The 23,905-nt window shown below is 42.4% G+C and overlaps 1 protein-coding gene across 2 annotated transcripts in view; it reads left to right on the top strand.

Moving 5' to 3' along the window:
• Positions 1–23,905, top strand: part of sorcs3a (sortilin related VPS10 domain containing receptor 3a) — a 349,991-nt gene that overhangs the window by 151,871 nt on the left and 174,215 nt on the right. For both annotated transcript variants that reach the window (XM_071204106.1, XM_034082424.2), the window contains exon 2: positions 1,621–1,688. In XM_071204106.1, coding sequence (XP_071060207.1) covers positions 1,621–1,688 — 68 coding nt within the window. The remainder of the gene's footprint in view (positions 1–1,620; positions 1,689–23,905) is intronic.

Raw genomic sequence — 23,905 nt, 5'->3', positions numbered from 1 at the left:
ATCAAAAAGCGTTTTAATGGCCAAACTATCCTACAATTTAGGATTTTCCAGAGAGGGTTATTTGTGAATATCCGACCCTCCGTAGCGTTTGCATTCAATGGGAGCACTAGAGGTCGAAAACTTTAAAACGTGATTGTAGGTCGTAATAAGGGCTTGAACAATCAACCTATTTTGTCGTATGAGTTGGAGGACTTGTTGGAACATTGTATTACAAGCTGGTGTTAGGTGAAATTAAATGTACTGTTATTTATTTGGTCAAGTAGGTACTTTTTATTCGGGATGGAGAAATATCTATAATTCTCACAGTACCTGACAATTTGTTATTTTTCATAAATTCAATTGAACTAAAATGCACTTTTTGCAGAAGTGCTTCATCAGACATGGCCTGGCATTGGCAAAAAAATATGAAAAATACATATGATGAATTACAGTTACAAGTACAAGGACAATAAATGGCCGACCTCTTCATCTAGTCTGCAGTTTCTACACATTGTCTTACTGTGAATGAAGTGAGTGCACAGATACCAGCCCAAATACAGTTTCTAACCCTAACCCCTTTTATGTAAAAGAGGAATTTTGAACTTGTTTTTCAAGGATCAAATTGGATCGCAAAACAAATAATGAAAAACACAATCATAACATTTTAACATATGAACAACCATATTCAACAAGTAAGAGCCTGCCATTGATTATCCACCACATCCAGGTGTCATGAGAACGTAGCTCTCCATAGCCACGTCCTCCAGCTGTTTCTTGGGAGTCCCGGGGCGATCTGAGGCCAGACAGAATGTGTGATCACTCCTGCATGTGCTTGGTCAGCCCTGGGGTTTTCCTCCGAGTTGGTTGTTCAATTAATATTTCCACATGGAGGCATCCTGATCAGTTCTTGACTGCCTTAAAAAGGATTGTCTATACTGGACTATGTCCTTTACAGGGCGCAGCGACTGTTGCCTGGCAAGACATTAATTCTGAATGTAGCTTTTGCTCGAACTCAACATACAAGATCTTATATATATATATTTTCAAATAAACTTAAAGTGGAAGCTGGAATGTTTTATCACAAGAAATTCTGGTTAGCTGTTTCGTATATTTTGTGCTTAGCCAAGCTAACCATCCGCTGGCTATGACATCATAATAAGTTTAAGAAATGAAAGTGGTATCCTCTCATTTGACAACAAAAGAAAACAGAAAGATTAAGTGTAACTTTGTATTTCCCAAAATAACGGTTTGAGATTTCTATTCATGATAATCATACTTCGTCTATAGTAACCCCTAATCTCAGTTTATTTACCCAAAACTAAGGACCTATATTTGCAGGTATAACAAGTTAAGTTGGGAAAGTAGGTACACTGATATTGAGAGCTTCAGTCAAAGCTTGCTCATCAGTCCAGTACAGTGTATGCACCTACTGATGGTGCACCAACCCAACTGCTGTTTCATCCTACCTTCACTTGAGAACAAGACTTTAAGATGCTTTAGCTCCTTCACTTTGGGAATATCCCAAAACCTGGCTTTAGACCACTCAATATTCTTTAGTGTTGATATCAGTCAAGTCTCCCATCTCCCTCTATTAAATGCCTTATACCGAGATCTTAATGGTACTATTTCCTCTCTTTACAGGTGATCCTGATTCTCACCAAGCTGTACGACTTTCATATTGGCAGCGTCACTGAGAGCACTCTTTGGAGGTGAGTACAAAGGGTTTTTTCATTCATAAAATATGTACAAGATGTCTTTGAATGCCGCTTTGTGTACTGAATGGTATAATTAGCCTTGTGCAATGATCCTGCGATCGGCTTGATGTTTCGGCTAATTGACCCGTCGGTACAACATATGCTCCAGTGGCTGACAGCTAACAGAATCTGACTCAGCTCACTGTTACGAACCCTTATGATAAATGTTCTTCATCTCTATTTCGCCCACTCATTTTCTTGCATAACCATCAGTCTCTTTTCCCACCTGTCTGCTATCACTGTGTCTTTGTTCCTTCTCCTCTCCCGTGGCACTGTGAACAGTGTGTTCTGGTGTCACGCACAGTCAGACGGGCACTCAGTGTGGAGGATGCTGTTTGCCATGCTCTTGTTCTGCCGTATTATGATGCACTCCCCTTCCTCGAACCCTCCCGGGAATAAACACAAAGACACGCACACACTTCAGAAAATAGTTCTTGCATAGAGTAAAAACAAACTACCCAAAGATGGGCTGCACATTTCTGATAAGTTGATAATGAGTGGAACCAATTTTCAAATAGTGTAACATGAATACAGTTATTCCTTTGTCTGAGTTTTTTGGAGATGCCTCATGTGACAGCGTGCTCTCGGGTAGGATTTGAACAGTTTTACCATGGAAACAGTGTGTAGTATGGGATAATCGGGTCCTCTCAGGTCAATTACCGTTCACAAAAACCCCTGAACAGCAATTGTCCAATCCTAGAGCTTAGCAACCGTTACTAGCCACAGAAGGCTGACATTTCTGTTAGTAAGAGTGGTATTCAAAGGCTTGTGTCTTTTGTCAACCCTTTCCGAAAACCTAAAACACAGAATCAGAAATCCTTAATTCTTCCCGCAGCAGATACATTTACGTTGTAACTGCAAACGGACAGTGCAGATAAAGAGCTAAATAAGAGACACACAATTAATAGCCCTTATCTGCTTTTTGGAGTTTCCCTTTCCTGTAGTGTGTTATAAAGATCTTTTGTGCATTTACAGCATACTTCAATATGAGGTAATATGCTCGCACCCTAAATGGGTGACTACGATAAAAGGTAAGCAAAGAAAAAGGAAGACAGAAAAGCCAGTCAGAATCAGATAAAACATTTTTAAATACATAAAGGTCTGTTTTTTGTACTACTCAAAAACAATGAATCCCATCCTGTCTCGATTCGGATCAAAATTGCTTTGTGACTGTTCCTTTTCTCCAGCTACGCACTTCTGTACTCAAGTAAGCAATAACTGGTTCAAACACAACCAGCTCTATTTGCCTAAAGAGAAACAAACAGTGTTCCATCTGCACATCTTTTTGTGTGGAGATTTTCAAGACGACAGTCCTTTTTTAAGCGCAAAACATTTGTACTTCTCAAGTTGTGCTGCTGCTGCCGAGCTTAAAGCGTTAGTGTGACAATGATGAGCTGTGCCAAAGTGACTGCTAGCCATTTCTGACATTTAGACAGCGACTGTGTAATTTGGACCCCGAGGCAAAAACAGAGTCCTGTTTTGGTATTTAACTAAGCGCATGGAAAATGGAGTCCCCAGATATTCAGGCATATATAAAATAGTTTGATATATTTCTTTATGGATAGCCTCTGACAGCATTTCAAAACATTCTCTGCCCTTTCAAACCCTCGTTACCTTTTCTCCAATGCTCATCCATCTGTATGTGTAGAAGTTTCTCACTTTTGTGGTCCCTCTGTTGCATAAACCCTCTTTTACATCTCCCGCATCACAACCACCACAGATGGCAGAGAGGACACAGTGCTAAAGGAGAGGTGAAAACCATCCTTATGTAAACTGAACGTGGCTTCAATAAACTTCAAGGAGAAAACTTTGGTTAATCTCAACACTAGACGCATTTGTTTAAAGCCGAATTTAAATGTTTTGATATACATTTGAAATGCTTGTATGTTAAACAATATGTGACCTGCTCTATTGAAATCAGTCATAACAACACTTCTTAGCTTTCTAATGATACCGTTATTGTCTTTCTACCCCAAATATTGACCATAATATATATCATACAGTATTGTAATGACTGTAACCAAGACACTATTTTGAGCAAAAGGCCTTCAAAGTTTTTGGCCATTGTTATATTACGAGGGGAATCCAGGCTGTCCTTCGTAATGTTCAATCTACAGCACAATGTTCAGGATTATCTATCGATTCATCTATCGTATTGATTAGGCTAACTCATTGTAATCTAGGAGGACATTCTGAAAGCATGACCTTTTATTTAGATTGGATGAAAACCAGCTGGACCAGACCCTCCCATGTTACTCTCAGCCTGTCATTCATTATTTTAGGGATTCTTTTTTTAAAAATGAAGTCATTTTTGAAGTCAATTATGTGGTTCTAGCTAGAAGCTCTGTCAAATTAAAGAGGTTTTCATTTAAATATTATGATTAAATGTATGCTGAAAAAGTGTTGCAATGTCAATCACTATGGTTTTCAGCAATCCAGCTTGAGGCTTCAAATCAGACACTAAGTAGTTACATGAGACACCAACAAAAAAGAAGTGAAAGGACAAAGTCCAAATCAGGGCATATCCAACCTTTTGGAAAAATACAACTCGGAAAGAACCTTCATAAACTATGTTCAGCTTTTAGGAAGGCAGCCCCAGCCTCAGTAAGATGTAGTATAATCATGAATTTATTTGCACACACATAAGTCATGATTGGCCTCACCCAAGCACTTTTTATCAGAGATAAATGCAACATGACAGTTCAACTCTGTAGGGAAGGTAGGGTGAGGTAATTCCTCCATGGTGAGAAAACAGGCGCCATCACTGTGCTTGAACAGCATTATTGGCAGCACTCCCAGCCCTGTCATTCGCCCACAAACTTACAGCGAGGGGAGCAGCTGTCCGTCTAGGCTTGACTTTCCCGTACATCAGTGTCTGAGAAGATGCAGGGTTGGGTATGTATGGCAGGAAGTCAAATGGACAGGGGAATAAAAAAGGGGAAAGATAAAAGGCTAACTGTGTATCGGAAGCGCCGTTTTCTTGAATCAGCTCAACTGTGTTGGTGTGGAGAAAGCCCGGCTGTCTCGTGTCAGCTACGCTCCGTGATTCGTCTCTCTGTTGCCGGCTAATTGAGATCACAGCTCTGATAGGGTTTGAAAAGGAGCAGTTGGAAACAATGTGTATCACTTCACGGGGAAGAAGTCGCAAATGGTAAGTCTAACGCTGCCTTTTAGCAAAGGTCAAGGCAGTGGCATCACCTCAAAGTATCGCCCAGTCAATCTGTCAATTTTAATGAACATGCTGACCTTAAACAATGAATGCTGATCAGTCAGCCTGTGCATAATCTTCAAAGGATGTTCATATGTGCGCAGTAGATAGGGGGGAAGAGAAGGAAGGCGGACTTTTCATTGTTGACAATGCATCAACGCAGCAAAACAATTCTTCTTCAAAGTTGTTCCGCCTCTCTCATCTGGCCTCTGGAGTATTGTCCCTCTCCAGATGAAAACAAATATGACAGGCCCTGTACTTTTGTGCAGGTATTCAGACGTGGGCAAATTGATGCCAACAGCAAAGTCAGGTTGTATTTCACTCCTAACACGATGTGAATTTGACAAATTCTATACTTGTACTTTTCGCAAAACAAGCTTATCCAGCAGTGATTTACACAGTGAGTGTATTGAAGTTGTGTTCAGATTACTGAGCTGGAAGGCATGATTATGAGCTGATGTTCTATTGTTGTACCGGTACAACACACATGAGCTAGTACTTATATCTAATTGTATTTATATACTACTTCAGGCTCAGTTATAAAGACCTAAAGCACAAGCATATAAATAAGAATCCTCAATCTGAACTTACAACGTTGTTTTCTCTGACAGGCAGTATCTTTTAGCATTGGAGCTCCCCTCACTGGAGACAGAAAGCACCACTGTCAGGTCAGCGACAATAGCATCAGAAACAACAACTGTGTTGGAATGTAATGAGATATAAAGGGTGGTATATTAGAAATATATTGCAAAAGTGTAGTGTAGTGTTGCATTCAGGTGTAGTTTTGTGCTAAATGAGTTTAGTTTGACGAAGGTTGGGTTCGTAAATAGTCAGGCTGATCATCGGAGAGCAATAGCACAAACTGGAACATTGGTTAGTTTACTGCACAAGGACACACCCTTTTGTTTTACATTTAGACAGTAATGTTTTTATTTCATGTATTTATACTTACCTGTTCGATAATTCATAGAGAAACAGAATGCAACACTCTAATGTTAGTGTAGGGCATCATATTTGATACAGTATATGAATGCATCCTTAACTTAATCAAAATTGAGCTGAGATGTTGACATTACCAATCTATTAACTTTAAAGCTTCATAATAACTTTGTTTATTTGCACTGAACTGAACAGATGTGATTCGTTGCTGTTTTAGCGGTAGTAATCCCTTCATCAGCAACCACACAACAATTACAAGGAGCAGTGCACACCATACATTTGCTGGCTGCCATTTGCTTTCCATCCAGGTTGCAGTTATCACTATTGACCGTTGGTTGCCCTCAGGCTGGTGCAGGAGGTCTTGCCAGTGACAATTATTTGCCATCATCTAGTTTTGCCTTAGGCAGTACTAACACATGACCACACTGTAAAAATATCCACCGTGAATTCACAATAATTACCTGGCAACTTGTTGCATGACTTTCACAGTAAGGTTCACAGCAATTTACTGTGAATGTCTTCACAGCAATGTATTGTAATTTCACATCCATGATATTACAATGCATTGTTGTAAAAGTACAACTGTATACTGTAACTTCACAGCTTCAATTACTGTGATATTACAGTATGTTACTGGGGAATTACATCATCTTGTTGTACATTAATTACAACAAGGGCCTGTACTTTTACATTTCTATTGTGAAAGTACTGCAGGAGTAGCCAGTAATTTACTGTGAATTTACAATGTGTACTATGAAAGTAATGCAGGAGTAGCCAGTAATTTACTGTAAATATACAAATCTATATAATACGATAATATATTGTAAATTTCACTGGGATTGTACCATAATGGCCATTTTAACTTTGTATTACTCCATTGAAGTGCAAAGTACATTTTACAGTGTTTTGGAAATGTTGTTACGGCCCCAACCTCTAATCCGCGGTAGTGGCTTGTGCTGAGACCCGCAACATGAAAGCATACACACAATAACCGGTACTTGGTAACGAGCATTTATTGATAATCAGCCGTTTGCTCACACAAGCGAAATGGGAAACAAAAAGAGGTCTGGAGGACTGGCCAAAAGGAACAAACAGAAGGAGGGAACCCGAGCCAGCGACACCACGGGCCGTAGGACCCAGAACTCCCCCGCCTAACCAAAAATCAAATATAAACCCTATGGGAAACAAAATAAACCCGCAAAAACTGGACTACCAGGTCCTCCAGGCTAAACATAAACACATCTGCAAAAATATGGCAAAGCGGTATTCTAAGGATAGTGTCTCCGGCATTAGGATAGGTGAGACATCCTTCTCCTCCAGCTTCTCTTTATATACACACGGCTGAGTGGAATTTGGAACACCTGGGCAGAGGCGGAGCCAGGGGCAGACCAGGTGCACCTGGGCAGAGGCGGAGCCAGGAGCAGACCAGGTGCACCTGGGCAGAGGCGGAGCCAGGAGCAGACCAGGTGCATCTGGGCAGAGGCGGAGCCAGGAGCAGACCAGGTGCACCTGGGCAGAGGCGGAGCCAGGAGCAGACCAGGTGCACCTGGGCAGAGGCGGAGCCAGGAGCAGACCAGGTGCATCTGGGCAGAGGCAGAGCCAGGAGCAGACCAGGTGCATCTGGGCAGAGGCGGAGCCAGGAGCAGACCAGGTGCACCTGGGCAGAGGCGGAGCCAGGAGCAGACCAGGTGCACCTGGGCAGAGGCGGAGCCAGGAGCAGACCAGGTGCACCTGGGCAGAGGCGGAGCCAGGAGCAGACCAGGTGCATCTGGGCAGAGGCAGAGCCAGGGAGACAGAAAACAAGGAGGGGAGCACTTAACACATGTCTACACAGACATCCACTCAAAGTCAACAATTTTTCGGAAGAATGTGCTGACATGGAGGTTTAAATTGCCATGCCTCTTTTTGGCTTTCTAGCCCGTCTCAGGATTATTGCCCAGGATGCACCTGAAAACAATAAGCCAAGACAACAATTTCTATTTTACATAGATGTATATGTTGCCTCATTTATTTTAAGGCACATGCAGCGGTGCCCCTTTCAATTTAAGTAAAACATGCACCAAAGAAAGACATTTGTATTTAAAGCCAAGCAAGAGCGATAAAAGCAAGAACATCACTTCATTTGTTGTGTTATCACAGAGGATGGTCTGAAGACAGTATTTTACTGTGACATAATACAGTAGCATGTTGTGAAATCCTGGTAATCATTGATCCTGTACATTCACAGTAATTAACTGTGCCTGTATTGATTTCACTGTGAAATTCTAAATTACAGTGTTATATTGTAAACATTACAGGTAAAGACTGTAAAGTGGTAAAACAGTAATTTATTGTAAAATATTACAGCTAAATATTGTGAAATCATGGTAATATTTTACAGTGCAGGTTCTATTCCTAGTTGAAAACCAAAACACAGTGAGCCGAGTTGAGATCAGCTTAGCTGTACCATGAGGTGTAAATGAACAGAAAGTTGTGCAGGTGTTCCAAATACATGTGTACTTAAATGCGCTGTCATACTGGGAAGGATGCATTGGATCTACTTTCTGAAGCAGTGAGAAGAGCATGTAATGTCAGTTCAATGAAGAAAGACTGTGTTTTAGGAAACCATACTGGATGTATTGCCATCTGTTCAAAGTGTGACATGTAATAGTCGTTCCTCTTTGGGATGAAATGAACTCTAGGGGAAGGAGAAGCCAAGCAGGGAACGGAGAACTCCCTTCGGAGTCTCGACACTGGTAGTGGTGAGGGGCTGAAGGGAATGTTGATGGATCCAGAGTGAACAGGAGTGAGTCTGAGCTTGACCTTGGCCCAGGATGTGATGAACTGAAGGTGCATGAGGTGAACGAGGGCTGTGTCTGTGTGCGTGAAATGACAGCTGAGAGCTTTGATTGGCTTATGGGAGATGAGAGCAATTACTTTGGTTAGTTTAGCTGGGGAATCGGAGGGTCAATATTCGTAACATAGAATTGTGAATGAGTGAGTATATAGACAGTCTTTCTGATTAAACTTGTGCTGAGCCTCATTAGTGGTGTCAGATGGGAACGTGTTGCCGTCATTGGGCATCATCTTGGTTTGGTGGGGGAAAGCGCCCAGGGGACAATAGTTAAGGCAAATTTGGAAATCAATCGTAGTCCTTTGGTCACAAATCTTCTGGTTATCCTGTTACATTGACACTGAGATATCAAAATGCTGTACTTGCAGTGACTGATATGACAGACAATCGTACTCGGTTCAGTGTTTCCCCTATGGAGTCATAGCAGCGGTGCTAAGGCCCAGCAAAATGTGAGTGCGTGGAATTGTTTAGTGTGTGCGCGTGCGAAGTGCGCCCCGCCAATATGTTTCTATGTGACTGCCAGCACAAGAAAGGCTCTTGAGGTCTAGTACATACAGTGGCAATGTCTCAAGATTTAGCAAAATACACCTTTATCGAACATACACAAATACTACAAATCCACATAACAAAAAATCAAAAATCAAAAAGGGTCGCCACTTATTATTTTAATTACAACATTTTGTATATGGAAACACTGAGGTTACTAGGTCAAGTGTTCAAGGCTTTAAATTAGCGACTAAGCATCAATCAAATCTGGCTCTATTGCATATTAGTGAACCAGTTGACTTAACTTGTCCAGTTGCCAACTGGTTGACTGCCTTTTCTTCATAATCACTGTCCAAATACTTAGATTTCTTATACTGTACATATGCGTGTGATTTATGAGCTCTAGTCTTATAGAGGTCTTGTACATTTTCTCAATGCCACTTTGTTGTAAAGCTCCACTGGAACTGCCTCGGCAAATACCTCTAGGTTTAAGTATTGTGTGGTTTGAGTTCAATCAATATCAAATCAATTAACAACTCTCTCCCAATGGCCTTCTAAATGATAGCACCATATCACCAATAAACATGTCCCCCCCCCCCCCGCCAGGGAACATTTTCCTATGTCATTAAGGCACATTTTCGCACCAAATTATAAGCAGATTAAGACTAATTATTTTGGATTTAATAGGTCTTATGATTACATTGAGCAACTTCATTTGATGAAAAAAGAGCATTATCTCTACTTTTTGTTGTTACCCTCTAATGACACTTTGATTACAGTTATAATGATGTTTGGTAAGAAGAAATAAGGATAAGTGCCTGAAATTAAGATCACCGAAAATAAAAGTGATTTTGAAGTATTGAGTAACAGGTAAGAGAGTTAGTTGTTTAATGTCTTGAAAATAGATAAACGCAAGCTTCACAAATTGTACATAACTGTCAGTTTACTACTCATTAGAAGTACTACTTAGTACAACGGTTGTATATTGTATTCTATAACTCTGGTTTGTATTCTGTATATTGCATCAGAACCACTGTTAAAGCATGTTACACATCATGTAGGGGTGAGAACCTGGAATTACGAATCTGGTATTGTTTGGCCAAAGTTCCCATGGTAATTAATTAAGGAATATTGTTAGATATTTTGTTTCCTCGAAACGTAAACAAAGCATCAACGCAACAATTCTTCAAACCTAATTTATATTGAAATAATAATAATCATTCCTGGCAAAAATAGTTTATAGGGACAAAGGGAAATACTACACAACATAAAAACACATATTTTGCATTTTGACGATCACATTTTATTCTGTGTCTCATGCTTTTATTTCTATCCTACAGTAATACTTTATTTTTCATTTGAAAAGGTACCGAGTAATAACCAGTGTCCTTTTTTTGTCCATGTTACTGACCGTGACTAAATGTTTGGCTAAAATGAAAAATATAAATGACCTTCAGTGGATTTGCACTATCTCTGTTTTGAGGCCATCATTGATGGAGGGGTTTCCTTTGCTCAAACACTGGTCACCATCACAGAGAGAGAGGACGTAGGACAGGGGTATTGAACTCAAATTCAACGAGGTCCAGTTAGAGAAAATGTCCCCATGCAAAGGCCCGGAACATCAACATGTCTAACTTGCTTTATGAACTAGTGTGATATATATTGAAGTGACCTGTAGCTTTATCAACATCTGCATGTAACCAACAACTGACTGCCAATCAAATAAAGAAAGTACAATTCAAAAATGGATATGTGGATATGTGTAATGTTCCTCTCGGGCTGCATTTAAAAATAAAATAGAGAAAATAAATAAAATAGCTTTTGAAAATGTGTGCATCTTAAAAGTGCTTAATTTTAGATAAATAAAATAAAGTGTAGCAGCAGCTTGAGTTTCCCTTTTTCTTTGTTAACCATTTCACATCATGACTTAAGAGCTTCAGACGATTATAGAACAATATCAGTCTTTACACATCATTCAAAGTTTCTCTTTCTTTCCCTCTTATATTGCGAGAATTGAGCTTGTCCTGCCAGGTGTTTAAATCTGGGCTGAAATGGTGTCAGGGCCATTCTCATACACATGCAGGAGCTCATTGGTTATCCTTGGTTAGCCTGCGCTGGAACCATATTTAGTTTTAATTTTGATCCTGGTGGACTGATCATATCGGGCTCTGAGACTGCTTATGTTGTGTGACCTCAGTTGTGACTTGAGAGGGAATGTTTGATCAAACACTTTGTGTTTTGTCTCATAGTGGCGTGTTGGCACTTTTAATGAGCGCCACGGTCTCTGAACAAATGACACACTGGCTCTGTGCTCCCAGTGGGCAGGATGAACATGAACGAGTCCACTCAGGGTTAAAAGCTCTGTTCTCACTGTCCACTTTCCTCTTCTTGGAGAGCGCCATGTGTCACTATGTGTCTCTCCCTGTCTGCCGCTAACACGCCTGTTCACTCTCCTCTCCGCTTCTCTCCCTGTATCGCTAACTATTCTCTTCACTCACTTTCCTCTCTGCTTCTCTCTGCCGCTCTCATCTCTTCTTCTGTGTTTCTCTCCCTGTATCGATCACTCGTCTCTTTCGCCCCCTGTCGGCGGCGGTTAAAATAGAATCGCCCGTCAAAATTGAAATCCCCTATTAATGTATTGATTATAGGTCTGGGTCCGTATAGGTCGGCGTCTGGGTCCGGATCCGGACCGCGGTCCGCCTGTTGCCGACCCCTGACGTAGGAGATAGCTCTGCATTTTCCCTCCCTTGCTTCAGACTCCTCTCCCACTATGCCATGATGGGGTCACTTAGGGGTTAGGAGTAACATCCTCTCAAATTGCATCATTTTGCTGAGCATGCTCACAGGCTATGTGGTATTTCACAGGTCAGTGCCTATAATAAGGGCCCGGCTCTCTCGGAGAGACCCACCTGATGTCTCTGAGCTTTTACAATTGGACTTGGTTTTTTCCTCAAAACCTTGCCACCCTGGACTCGAAAGAACTTTCAAAAGCCCTTCTATGAAAGCATCCTGGAGAGGTTTAGGTTTATACACCTGTTGACTCTCCCAAAGAGGGAAACACTGTGAGCATCTGCACTGCTTGCTCGTGTCTATCGTTTGTCTAACCTACTTAAGATGTAACCACGCCCACTTCAGCAATAACGTGAAGCAATATTACATCTACTCTAGCTTGGGGAAAAAACCAATATGAAAAACATTGCAGCGGTCTGCAGCAAAAGGAATTTTCGTTATACTCTGACAGTGTTGGAGAGTAACAAAATACATTTACTCAAATACTGTACTCATGTACAAAACGTTACAAAACAAAACACTAGCAATATAGCTCCATGGTGAATTCATACTTTAAAAAAAACTACAGCTATGCATAACTCTGAACGCTGCCTTGACTCCCAAAGATGATCTTCCCATTCAACTATTGTCAATTACATTTAAATAGAAAACACTTTATCGCAGATTACAATAGTCTTTGACCTATTACTGATACATCTCAGTCCGCTGACGTTGGTGTAGTTAGGAGGTGGGGTGTGTCAAACAATCACAGGGCTACAAATACTAGTGTTCGTGTTCCATGTGAAACTTAATGTCAACTCTGGCTTGTTGAATTTTTGTCCGTAACTTTAATAAATGTCACAATAATCCTAATATGATATTTTTCTCCAAATTGTTAAGCCTTAATACACTACCTGCTCAGCAACAAACAAAGAATAGTAAATATAGTATCTACATGTGTGCATTTCTCAGTTGGCCAAAAACACATCAGCAACTGACATTTGATATGACTTTGTCTTCTGGAGATTGTTGTAACACGTACCCTTTACAAACTGTGTGTAAAAACAACATTTGTAACACCAAATCGCAAAAACAACAAATACTAAGGTATTCCTGCATTGACACTGAACATTGGAACTAAATCAGCTTCCGTCTGGACTTTACTTACATGCCGAATCACTCATATAATATGCAGTACCCATGCAGGTAGAAAAGGTGTTCATCAGAAGCCAGTAAACAGAGCAGTTCACTGGATTATGCATGAGTTACTGTCAACCTGGAGTCAACACAACATCCGTGAGCACCCTGCATTTCACATATTTCAGAGTACAACAAACATCGTCACCTTCTTAAACTAATGGCCTAAGTCATATTTGAACGTTTTTCAAAAAACTGAACCAAATATAGAATATATGATATATATTAATAATTTCACACAAAAAGGTTATGACAATATATGACTATTGACGTACAAATAACACTGTCTGTCAATTGTGTAAAATAAGAGGATTAGATTTCCGAACATGTTGTTGTGACTTAGGCAATTTGAAACCTGACTTAGGCCTTATCACTTCTAGAGTAAGTGACTTAGGCAAAACAGTGCACTTCTCTTTTCCGCATTACTGTGACATACCATGACTGGGTCGGCCACTAACAGTTTACAATGCTAGAGGAGCATACAGAGACTCAGGACACAGAGGGCAGTGTGGCCGTGGTTGGTCCTTTAATTCAATATAGAAACTCAAAAGGTACAACTTAAATCACTCTTAGCTAAATAAAACAAAAGGCAAGTAAATCAAACCCTGAGGAGGCATGTGCCTCTCCTCACTACTCCCTCCAGCTCTTCTTTGCTGTGTTTTTAATTGCAGCTAACCCTTTTCCATTTAAAGGTCCCGTGTCACGGCCATTTCTACTGATCATTATTCCATTGTTGAGGTTTACTAGAATAGATTTACATTGTTCAATGTTCCAACATCACATTGGTTCTCTGTGTATTCACTCTCTGTCCTAAACGCCTTGTTGGAGCTCCTGCGTTCTGGGGCAGCATGGACAGGTATTTTCTGTGTTACAGTTGTACTCGCTACAGGGTGTTGTTTACATGCAGAAAAAGCTACATAACACACAAGGGAACGGGTAATAACCAGAACAAGCATGACATGGGACCTTTGAATCAGTTTCTCCCCTGAATCTTTCTCAGTGTGTGTGTGTGTGTGGTGTGTGTGTGTGTGTGTGTGTGTGTGTGTGTGTGTGTGTGTGTGTGTGTGTGTGTGTGTGTGAGAAAGTGTGTGTGTTTGAGAGTGTGTTTGTGTGTGTGAGTGTTTGTGTGTGTGAGTGTTTGTGTGTGTGTGTGTGTGTGTGTGTGTGTGTGTGTGTGTGTGTGTGTGTGTGTGTGTGTGTGTGTGTGTGTGTGTGTGTGTGTGTGTGTGTGTGTGTGTGTGTGTGTGTGTGTGTGTGTGTGTGTGTGTGTGTGTGTGTGTGTGTGTGTGTGTGTGTGTGTGTGTGTGTGTGTGTGTGTGTGTGTGTGTGTGTGTGTGTGTGTAATTATGTGGCAAATTGTCAAAAAGCTGATGACACTCGAAGGGCATGACATGTTTCATGGACTGAAGGTCCTGACATTTCCTCTCCTTGATTGGCAGAGCGTCAACTTCAGCAATTGCAGCTGCCTGTTGATATTCCTGATGTAGTTGGGAGATGGTTGTGCCTGGGTGAAGGAACTTCTTGTCTTTGTAGGTCGCTGTGCTTCTGCAGTAGTGTGAATCAACAGTGGGCAGATCCTTCAACCAGTCCTTAAGGAAATCTGTGACAGCAGTTTCCAGCTTTGCATTTTTGCCACTCTTAGGTGGAGATGTAGTTGGCGGGTCTGCCACTTGTTCGTCATGGTCGATGGTGTCTTTGTTCAGCCAGTGTAATGGTTCTTTCAGGGATACCAAGTGTAGAAGAAAAAGAGCTTTGCACACTTTAAGATTCGTTCAATCCTGAAGTTTCAGTTGGTAGGAAAATGATGAACTGCGCCTGGATCCCTCACCAACTTTCTTTCTTTCGCTTCATGGTAACCTTTGTGACCAAAGTGGTGACGTATAACCTCTGTTCTTCCCAGTTGTCCATTGACCAAACTTTCTGAAATATCCACTGCCTCTGCTCTTCTGTAATGGATTGACAGTCTCGAGTCGTGACTCGTTGACAGAAATTCAAATTGCAGGGAAGGCCCATAGCCTTTGCAGCTATTTCTTTGCCACCTTTGGCCTTGTATGCCATTCCTTTGAGATGTTTCTTCTTGGATTCATTTTGCTTCCATGTTTCTGGGCTGAGGTATTTATGTTGTTTCCTTTTGACCATAATGTTTTCATACATCCTTTAGATGAGGACCATAATGTTCTGAACTGCCAGACTGTATTAATTTTCACGGACAGAGGACTCATCAGAGGATGGATTGTAGTTTGGGTCTATGATAACATCATCATCATCATCATCATCATCATCATCATCATCATCATCATCATCATCATCATCATCATCATCATCTGTGTCTTCTTCATGTTGTGGACGGGTCTGCTTGGCATCTTCAGCAACACTTCAATGAGAGTGTTTAAGTTATTGTCTGCTCCATCTCTCTAACAACGGTCTCATTTTCATTGGATGATTCCTGATCGGTGTCTGAAAAGTCAAGTGCATTTCCTACCAAAAAGGAGTAGGCGTACGGTCACAACTGTGTGATCATTATGAAAAACATTTTTGTAATTGCACTGTGGTCCTATGTATTAATACATTAAAGCTATTTTGATGAATATCATTTGGCCAAATTCAATTAAAAAAACATTTAATCGTTCCTAATGAAATGTGGAAAAAGGAGACAATAATACAATATTAACAATTTAAATGTACTTTTCCTAATTCATAATTATGCAGTAATTGTAACCGTTACTTCTGAATGGTTAGATTAGTTTTTAGATGAGTCTTTATTGTTCCAGAAGGAAATGTGTGCATGCTTCATGGAGCTACAGTATCTACATTAGCTACAGTAACTATACCTACAGTAGCTTCGGTAGCTATAACCATACATTGTGAAAGTAAAAGACTAAATAACTACACAACATTTATAAACTAGACTATAGTATAATATAGTATAACATCACTTACCAACAGGGGATAAGCCCTGAACCATGAAAATAACTTAATTTATCTGTTGGTTTTTCTTTTTCTTGAAGCAGCCATTTTGTAAAGCTTGTAAAATGGCCTAAGTCACAAGACAATTTGACTTAGGCCATTATCTTTTTTAAATGTATGGCCTAAGTCACACTCTTGACATAGGCCATTATACTATCAGGGTATGAACAGCACTATCCTTTCAATAAGGATGTAGGCAATTTTACCAGAGGTGGCCAGCATCAAGAACAGATGATTTAGGCAAAAAAAACATTTTCTCCAAAATATGACTTAGGCCATTAGTTTAAGAAGGTGACGACATGAAATGACAACGCTGAATTATCGGCAGCCTGACATTTTTTTACATGCATGCAATTTTAACACACATTTAATGTGAATTACCTTAACCTTGTTTCCACCTTCGTAATTTACAACAGGGTTATCCCATAAATCAGCCTCGCTGTTATCAAAGAGGTCATTTATTCTGATCCTTTTTTTTAACATTTAAATACCTAACTTTTTAATTACACACTTTTGGACTCTTTCCTCATATCCTGAAGCACATGCTAATTTGCTTGCTGTCATCACTGCAAACGGTAGATTCCATCATGAGGCTTAAGTCTGGAGGCAATGTGGAAACTCACACCACAACAAATCAAGGGCATCGCTCTGGTTTGTTTTGGGTTTGCTGTAATCAACTTTACATCTCATCTTCCGTCCAGATGTTGCCGTGATTAATGCTAATTATTTTTCTTCCCATTTAGGAATGCTAAATTAGTGTTTTTAAGATGTATTAGATTTGTAAAACATCCTAATCGCTCTTTTTCTATTTGAATCCACAACTAATATATGTGCCTGTAATGGATTCACAATCACAGAGACTAGTAAGTGAATACGCCTGAAAGGAAGTACATAATGTTTCGTGTTTTTCATCAGCAGCGGATAGCCTCAGAGCTGACTCCGCTGCTCTTCTGAAATTACACAAATATTTCCACGCAAGGCAACATTTTGACATCGGTCCCCCGCAGCATGGAGCTGGACTGTGGTGGCTGCTGATGTGGCTGGTGGCGTGAGTGCCATAGCTAGTTACTATATAGTACTGTTTTGCTGTTATATAGTCAGTGCTAAGGCCAGGCATCTGATGAGATTATGGACAAGTTGCTGCCAACTCTGAGAAAGAGCTGCCAGTACTGCTGAATGTGTGAACAGCATAAGAGTTGGTGCATCACAGGAAGAAAGTTTAGTGAAGGTTGGAGGAAAGTTTATTATTCATTTCCCCACTCCGTCTACTTAACTCGGTAAAACTTCGCTCTCAGTTGTCTGAGTTATAAGTTCCACATGATTGGCTCTGGAGCTGCTTATCAGGGAGAAGAAAGGCGCCAGATAAAGGCTATGCAGAGGCGGGAAGGATAGCTCCCACTCACCTTCCAGGAGAGCAATTTTCCCCCTTTTTCTTCGGAAATGGCAGATAAAACGCATATTTACCCGAGTTCTACAACATAATGCACACTTGCAAATGAGCAGGAGATCAAACGGCAGATTTTTGGAGCATGCGCACACTTCTTACACTCTTGCCTGGCTTTTTATCACATCTACTCCAGCCTCCACCAGAGAAACAGCTGGTGTTCTGCTAAACACTTGCTTTTGTGAGGCACTCACACTCTACAAGGGACTTGATGCTGACAGACAAAGAATATGGAATGATTTAAAATAGGATTCTTCATACACACTGCATGATGAGCATACATCCACGGGAGTTATGGCAGATTTAAATCAAAAGGTTGTTTGCGACCCTCATCCTTTTTTGACACAGTTAAAAGAAGGATTCAGAGATGTTCTTGCAGTCAGTGACTCACATATTAAAAAGCTAAATATTATCTTTTGCCGTTTGCCTCAGCACATATATCCGTTTTAAAAAGCCAGCTACAGTATGTTCCTTTATTTTTGGAGTCACTCAGCAAGTTTAGATAGAGGTCAGAGGTGAATCTCTACATATTATAGGTGGTTACTAGGGTTTACATAGAATGGATAGAAAAGCAACAGTAACTCAAATAACCACAACCAAGGTATGAATAAGACCATCTCCGAACGCACAACACGTCAACCTTGAAGCAGATGGGCTACAGCAGCAGAATACCACACAGGGTGCCACTCCTGTCAGCGAGGACAGTTGAACTGAGCCTACAATTAGCAGGGGCTCACCAAAATTGGACAATATAAGATTGGAAACATTTAGAAACATGTGTTTCAGCAGTAAGTCTGCATTACTGTAGCGACATTCGGACGGTAGGGATGATAATTTGCCGTAAACAACATGAACGCATGGATCCATCCGTCCTTGTATCAACGGTTCAGGCCGGCGGTGATGGTGTAATGGTGTGGGGGATATGTCTTGGCATACTTTGGGCCACTTGGTACCAATTGAGCATCGTTTAAACACCACAGCCTACCTGAGTAGTGTTGCTGACCATGTTCATCACATTATGACCACAGTGGACCCATCTTCTGATGGTTACTTCCAGCAGGATAACGTGCCATGTCACAAAGCTCAACTGGTTTCATGAACATGCATACAGGGCATAGGGCTGTCTGCAAGTGCCATGGGATTGAATCATTCCAGGAACATAAATGTGAAAGCATACCTGACCCTTGTGTGTGTTCTACACCTCGAACAACCTCCCTGTAGGTACACTGCAGGGAAATGGGACAGTGGATTCACTTCAAGACCTAATAGGCTACATGTAAAGTCATTATATTAATTTCCAATTTGATGCAGATATTATTACACATATAGCCTACGGCATTGGTGGTTGGTGGAAAATATTTTTGGTGGGGCTGTTGATATATTGAGTAAAAAACATTTTTTTGGGAGAAATGACCCCTTAAATTAGGACTTCTGGTGATGTAATGGCGCGTTTCCAGTGCAGCGCGGAACTCGCTTTAATCGTGCCGAGCCGTGCGGGGCCCGTATTCGGTTGCGTTTCCACTTGGCCTAGTACCGGCTAGCGGGTCCTAATTCACAGTTTTTCTGGCCCCATAAAATCGTGGTTCTAGGGCCAGGAACAACCAGGCTGAGTCGGGCTGAGTATGCTAAACTAGAGAGAGAATCGCTGGCAAGGGGGCTACAACTACAACAAGATGAACATATTTGACTGTGATTTAATTGTAAAAATGATGCCGAAGTAACAACATACTGATACCGGTTAGTAAAACCATGAATTAATGCTTTGACAAGTCTGGCAGACAGACGGCTGGCGAAAAACCCTTTTTAAAATGCGTGTTTTCTAATGGAGATTGGCTAAGCTAACGTTGTAAATGCTCCGACCGTCCCACTCACAACAACGGCCTACAGACATAAATACAACCAGCGACTGTATTCGCATGACACAGACAATATGTGGTTTTTACCACTGTGCTCCGCTGCACTCTGCAGCAATAAACTCTGCACAAATCCAGCCATTGAATTGCTGTTTTCCAGGCCTTCTCTTCCCATGAATAATGCATGGGGTCATTTCTTATTGTTCTTCACCTGCTAGCTTTGCAGGGTTGAAAGATCCACTGAGGGATTACCCCCCCCTCTCCCTAAAGCCTGAATCTGACAAAGATTTAAATCCGATACTGAGTATAATCTGTGATACACTGCAAGGAAACTGGGACCTTTTTTTATTTTACCAGAATGAAGGGTTGAGTAAGGTCAGTCAATTATGGGCAATTTGGGTCAGGTCAGCAGCTGATGATAATGTTGAAATCAATGTGGATTTATCTAAGTCTTTCTAGACCTCATGAAAAATACATCATGTCTGTGAGGAATTTTTAAAGTTTCATAACCTATTTAAAGATTAATTCTGGAAAAAAGCATTCTGCAGCATGGCGAGCAGGACAGGAGAAAAGCAAAGATTCTTGCCTTCCCACTGAAAAGGTTGAACGAAAACACGGATGTGAGTGGGATACACGACAACGATGTCACTGAGAGCAATCTATGAATGTCAGCACTTCTGTCCCACTCTGGCTGTTCCTTTAAGGTATTTCCTCGACACTGCGTTTGTTGGGCGGGGGTGCAATGATGCGGTCAGGGTTATATTTGGTAAGGCCTGATAGCAGCATGGCATGGGATACTGTGAGGAGGGTTTTTCCTGCACATTGTATATATCAACGCCAATTCCTCCAGTTTCTTCCTTCGTGCTTTGCTTGCTGTTCACATCTCTCCATGCACACTTCACCACATTTCTTTTATGTGAATTATTTTTGTTTTACACCAGCAGGATTGTCTCTGACTTTCTCGACGCTTTGAATTAGCAGCAGCATGGATTTGGGACACGGTCTGCAGGCACATTTCCCATTTTTGTTTGTTTCACACATGAGTTCCTTTTATATTTTTCTTTCACTATCTCCCACTAACACAGACGCATACATTAACACACACACACAGTCGGATATGCCCATTAACACGTTTCTTTATCTATCGGAAGAAAGACAGACTTTTGCTCGGTCTTTTGAGGTTCCATTATTTTTGTCATGCGTCACCGCTCCTCACGTGTGCTTCACTGACAACTCGGAAACACCTGCAAATACACTATCTCCCATCTTAATGTGGCAATTCTCCAAAGCCATTTCAATTATGCTTCAGCAGATTTGCATTAGAGGAGATTGCACAGCAGTTCCCTTTAGTTGAACACACAGAGAGATGCAAGCATACGTGTGTGTGTGTGTGTGTGTGTGTGTGTGTGTGTGTGTGTGTGTGTGTGTGTGTGTGTGTGTGTGTGTGTGTGTGTGTGTGTGTGTGTGTTGTGTGTGGTGTGTGTGTGTGTGTGTGTGTTGTTGTGGTGTGTGTGTGTGTGTGTGTGTGTGTGCCATCTTTGAGAAGGACTCAATGTGCTTTAGTTGGTGTGCAAGTTTTCACAAGTGTGCTGCTAAGGGTGAGTGTGTATTTCAGATAAACTCCTTGACAGCATGTACATGCTCCCCTCGCTGAGATATACTTTGCTGATGGTAACAGTGATTAATACAAAAAGTCTGCTCCCTCTGCTTAGACATACTCCAAAACAAAATATTCAGGCTTTTTTTCTCTTTGAGATCTTATGGAATGTCATCATTTTTATTCTGTGGCATGCTGCACATATCCGAATGGGTTTTCATTGTAATAAGATTCCTTACAGCCTGTCTCTAGACCCCAAACAATTCCATTTTCTGTCAGTAGTAATGTCATATCTATTAGAAGTTAATGCTCCACTATGGGTCTGCGTCTACCTTGTGTTTTTAACAAATCATTTCTCATCATTATACATATGTGTATTTTGTTGCACAAGATACGTCTTAATCAGTAAAATAGGGACGTTTATTTCAGCCAAAGGTATTAAGCTTGGGCAGAAATCTAAATGTTTGCCCAATAAATGTCCACACATGCACTGGACTGTCTGTCTTGTGATGGAGGTATATACTTTATAAACTTCGATATTAGTTTACATTAAATAATGTTGAAAAAATGTTACAGGAATGCCGATTAAAGTTCTGAATTGGGTAATTTAATTGGGTACAATCCATTGTACCTTATGTTATATGTGACAATTAGACTTAACTAATTTAATAATTTGAGACTTGCTTTAATCATTATAAAGATAATAGCAAGATACAAACTCATAATACAGTTCTCATTCATAACACTCCGTTCGATGTCTCACTATGGGATGCGCCTCATCGCGGAGCAAACAGAAGCATCAATCTCATTACGCCAATCCTGATTGGCTGGTGATCTTGACGTCAGCGTCAGGGAATTCACCCCCTATAAGTAGCCTGCGCCACGACACATGCGTCATTCAAACACCTCTTCTCGCTTCAGAGCACATCTCTATAGTAGCCGGACAAGCTTCACTGTCCACAGACTGAACCCAAATACCCATTTCGGTCGACGGGCGCTCGCCGGCTACTCCTTCTGCTTCGCAGGAAGACGGTAGTAGCCTACTAACGCTGTTAGTATTTAAAATCGACCTCGCCCTTCTCTTCCCGGGAAAGTAAGGTAGGTCCGATTTTTTAACGCTCCCTCTCTACCGACACCACGGTAGCGAGGACGTTTTTTCTTTTCTCTTCTCCACGGAGGAAGAAAGGATTAAAGGAGCATACTGCCACACCAGTCAGTATTCTCCGGGAATAAAAGACCCACACTGTACTTTTCTCCGGATTAAGGACATGGTGGTTTTATCTTTTCTCCCGTCCCACCTGTCGAGAGCGGGCCCTCTCCACGCCACGAGGCAAACAAGATGGACGCCCCTCTCCCTCACACCAGAGGAGTCAGGGACTCGGTGGCTCGACTCGGTGGCTCGACTCTGCGGCTGCGGGTTGAAGATCTCGGGCACAGACACACACCAGGTCTGCTCGTCCTGCCTCAGGCTGGAACACGCCCGAGGCAGTCAAGACACGGGGGCATCCGCCGCAGAGAGTGAACCCCTCTCCGTGTCGGTCTGGGGCTCATTATCTGCGATGGCTACAGAACTGGAATCCCGGCCTGCAGGACCCGGTGACGGCAAGACACGCGGGAACGGGTCCCCACGCTTTACCAAACTGGGGCTCCCGGTTAGACCTCACCATGGTCTCACCCATGTCCTCGAGCTGGACTACGAGGAGGACGAAGAGGACGCCTTGGAGTTCCTCCTGTCCGAGTCGGATGAACAGGAAGAGGACACCTTCATGTCATCAGCTCAGGCTGCAAAGCCTGGAGCGAGGGCTGCTCTCCCGGGCGATAGCACACCAGCTTCGCCCTGTCTGAGCATGGACCTGCAGGCCGTGTGTAAACGCGCTGCGGCCAGACTCGACATCCCGTGGCCTGAAATGGCCAAGGAGACCTCCAGGTCCCGCTACGAAGGGAAACATTCCCCAAGCAGCGCGGACAAAGAGGCAACTCCTTCCGGTCTTCCCGGAGATGTTGGATGAGGTGTCGGTCTCGTGGAGAGACCGGCCCTTCAGCAACAAGGTCCCAATCCAGGGTGCCTCCTCCCTAGACTGTGACGGAATGGAAAAGCTTGGCCTGCTCCGCATACCGCCCATGGAACCGCTGGTAGCGGCCCACCTCCTACCGAGGGTGGGCCCGTCACCAAGCAGGAACCCCACGCTGCCAGCAAAGTCGGACCGATTTCAGTCGACAATGACCGAAAGGTCCTACAAAGCTGCAGCGTTGTCCGCCAGGGCCCTGAATGTGTCCTCGCTGCTAACCACTTACCAAGCGGAGCTCTGCGAGGACCTGTCGGGTAACCCGGGGCAGCCACTCTTGACGAGATGGCAGCGGTCACGGACATTTGTCTCTGTGTCCAACGCTGCGCCGTCCAGGCCACGGGCAAGGCAATGGGGATCATGGTGGTGCAGGAAAGAGCGAGATGGCTCAACCTCACCAACCTCCCAGACCGGGAAAAGGAGGATGTGCTGGATATGCCCATCGTTCTCGAGGGAATTTTCGGCTCCGCTCTCGCCTCCATGCAAAGGAGGTGTGAGTCGAAAAAGAAGGCACTCCACCTCTGCCTCCCTCGAAGGGTCCAGCCGCTGCCTTCGCAGCAGCAGTCCTTCGCAGCAGCAGTCCTTCGCCCAAGCTGCCTCGAACTCTGCTCGGTTTAAAGCACCGAAGACGCAGAGGTCGCAGCCTGGCCTAGAAAATCTCCGGTTCCGGCTGAAGCTCAGGCGCAGCCAACCCAGAATTTCGGCCAGCAGTCGAGGAAAAAGAAGCGAGCGGCGTGACAGCCCCTCCTTCTCCCCTCTGTGACAGAGCTGGAAGTCCACGGTTCCCCAGCTCTGAATGTGTTCCCGCCGACT

The sequence above is a fragment of the Pseudochaenichthys georgianus genome, chromosome 1 (assembly GCF_902827115.2).
Source record: "Pseudochaenichthys georgianus chromosome 1, fPseGeo1.2, whole genome shotgun sequence".
NCBI lineage: Eukaryota > Metazoa > Chordata > Actinopteri > Perciformes > Channichthyidae > Pseudochaenichthys > Pseudochaenichthys georgianus.
Note: the sequence above shows the minus strand (reverse complement) of the source record. Positions and strands in the feature narration are given on the sequence as shown.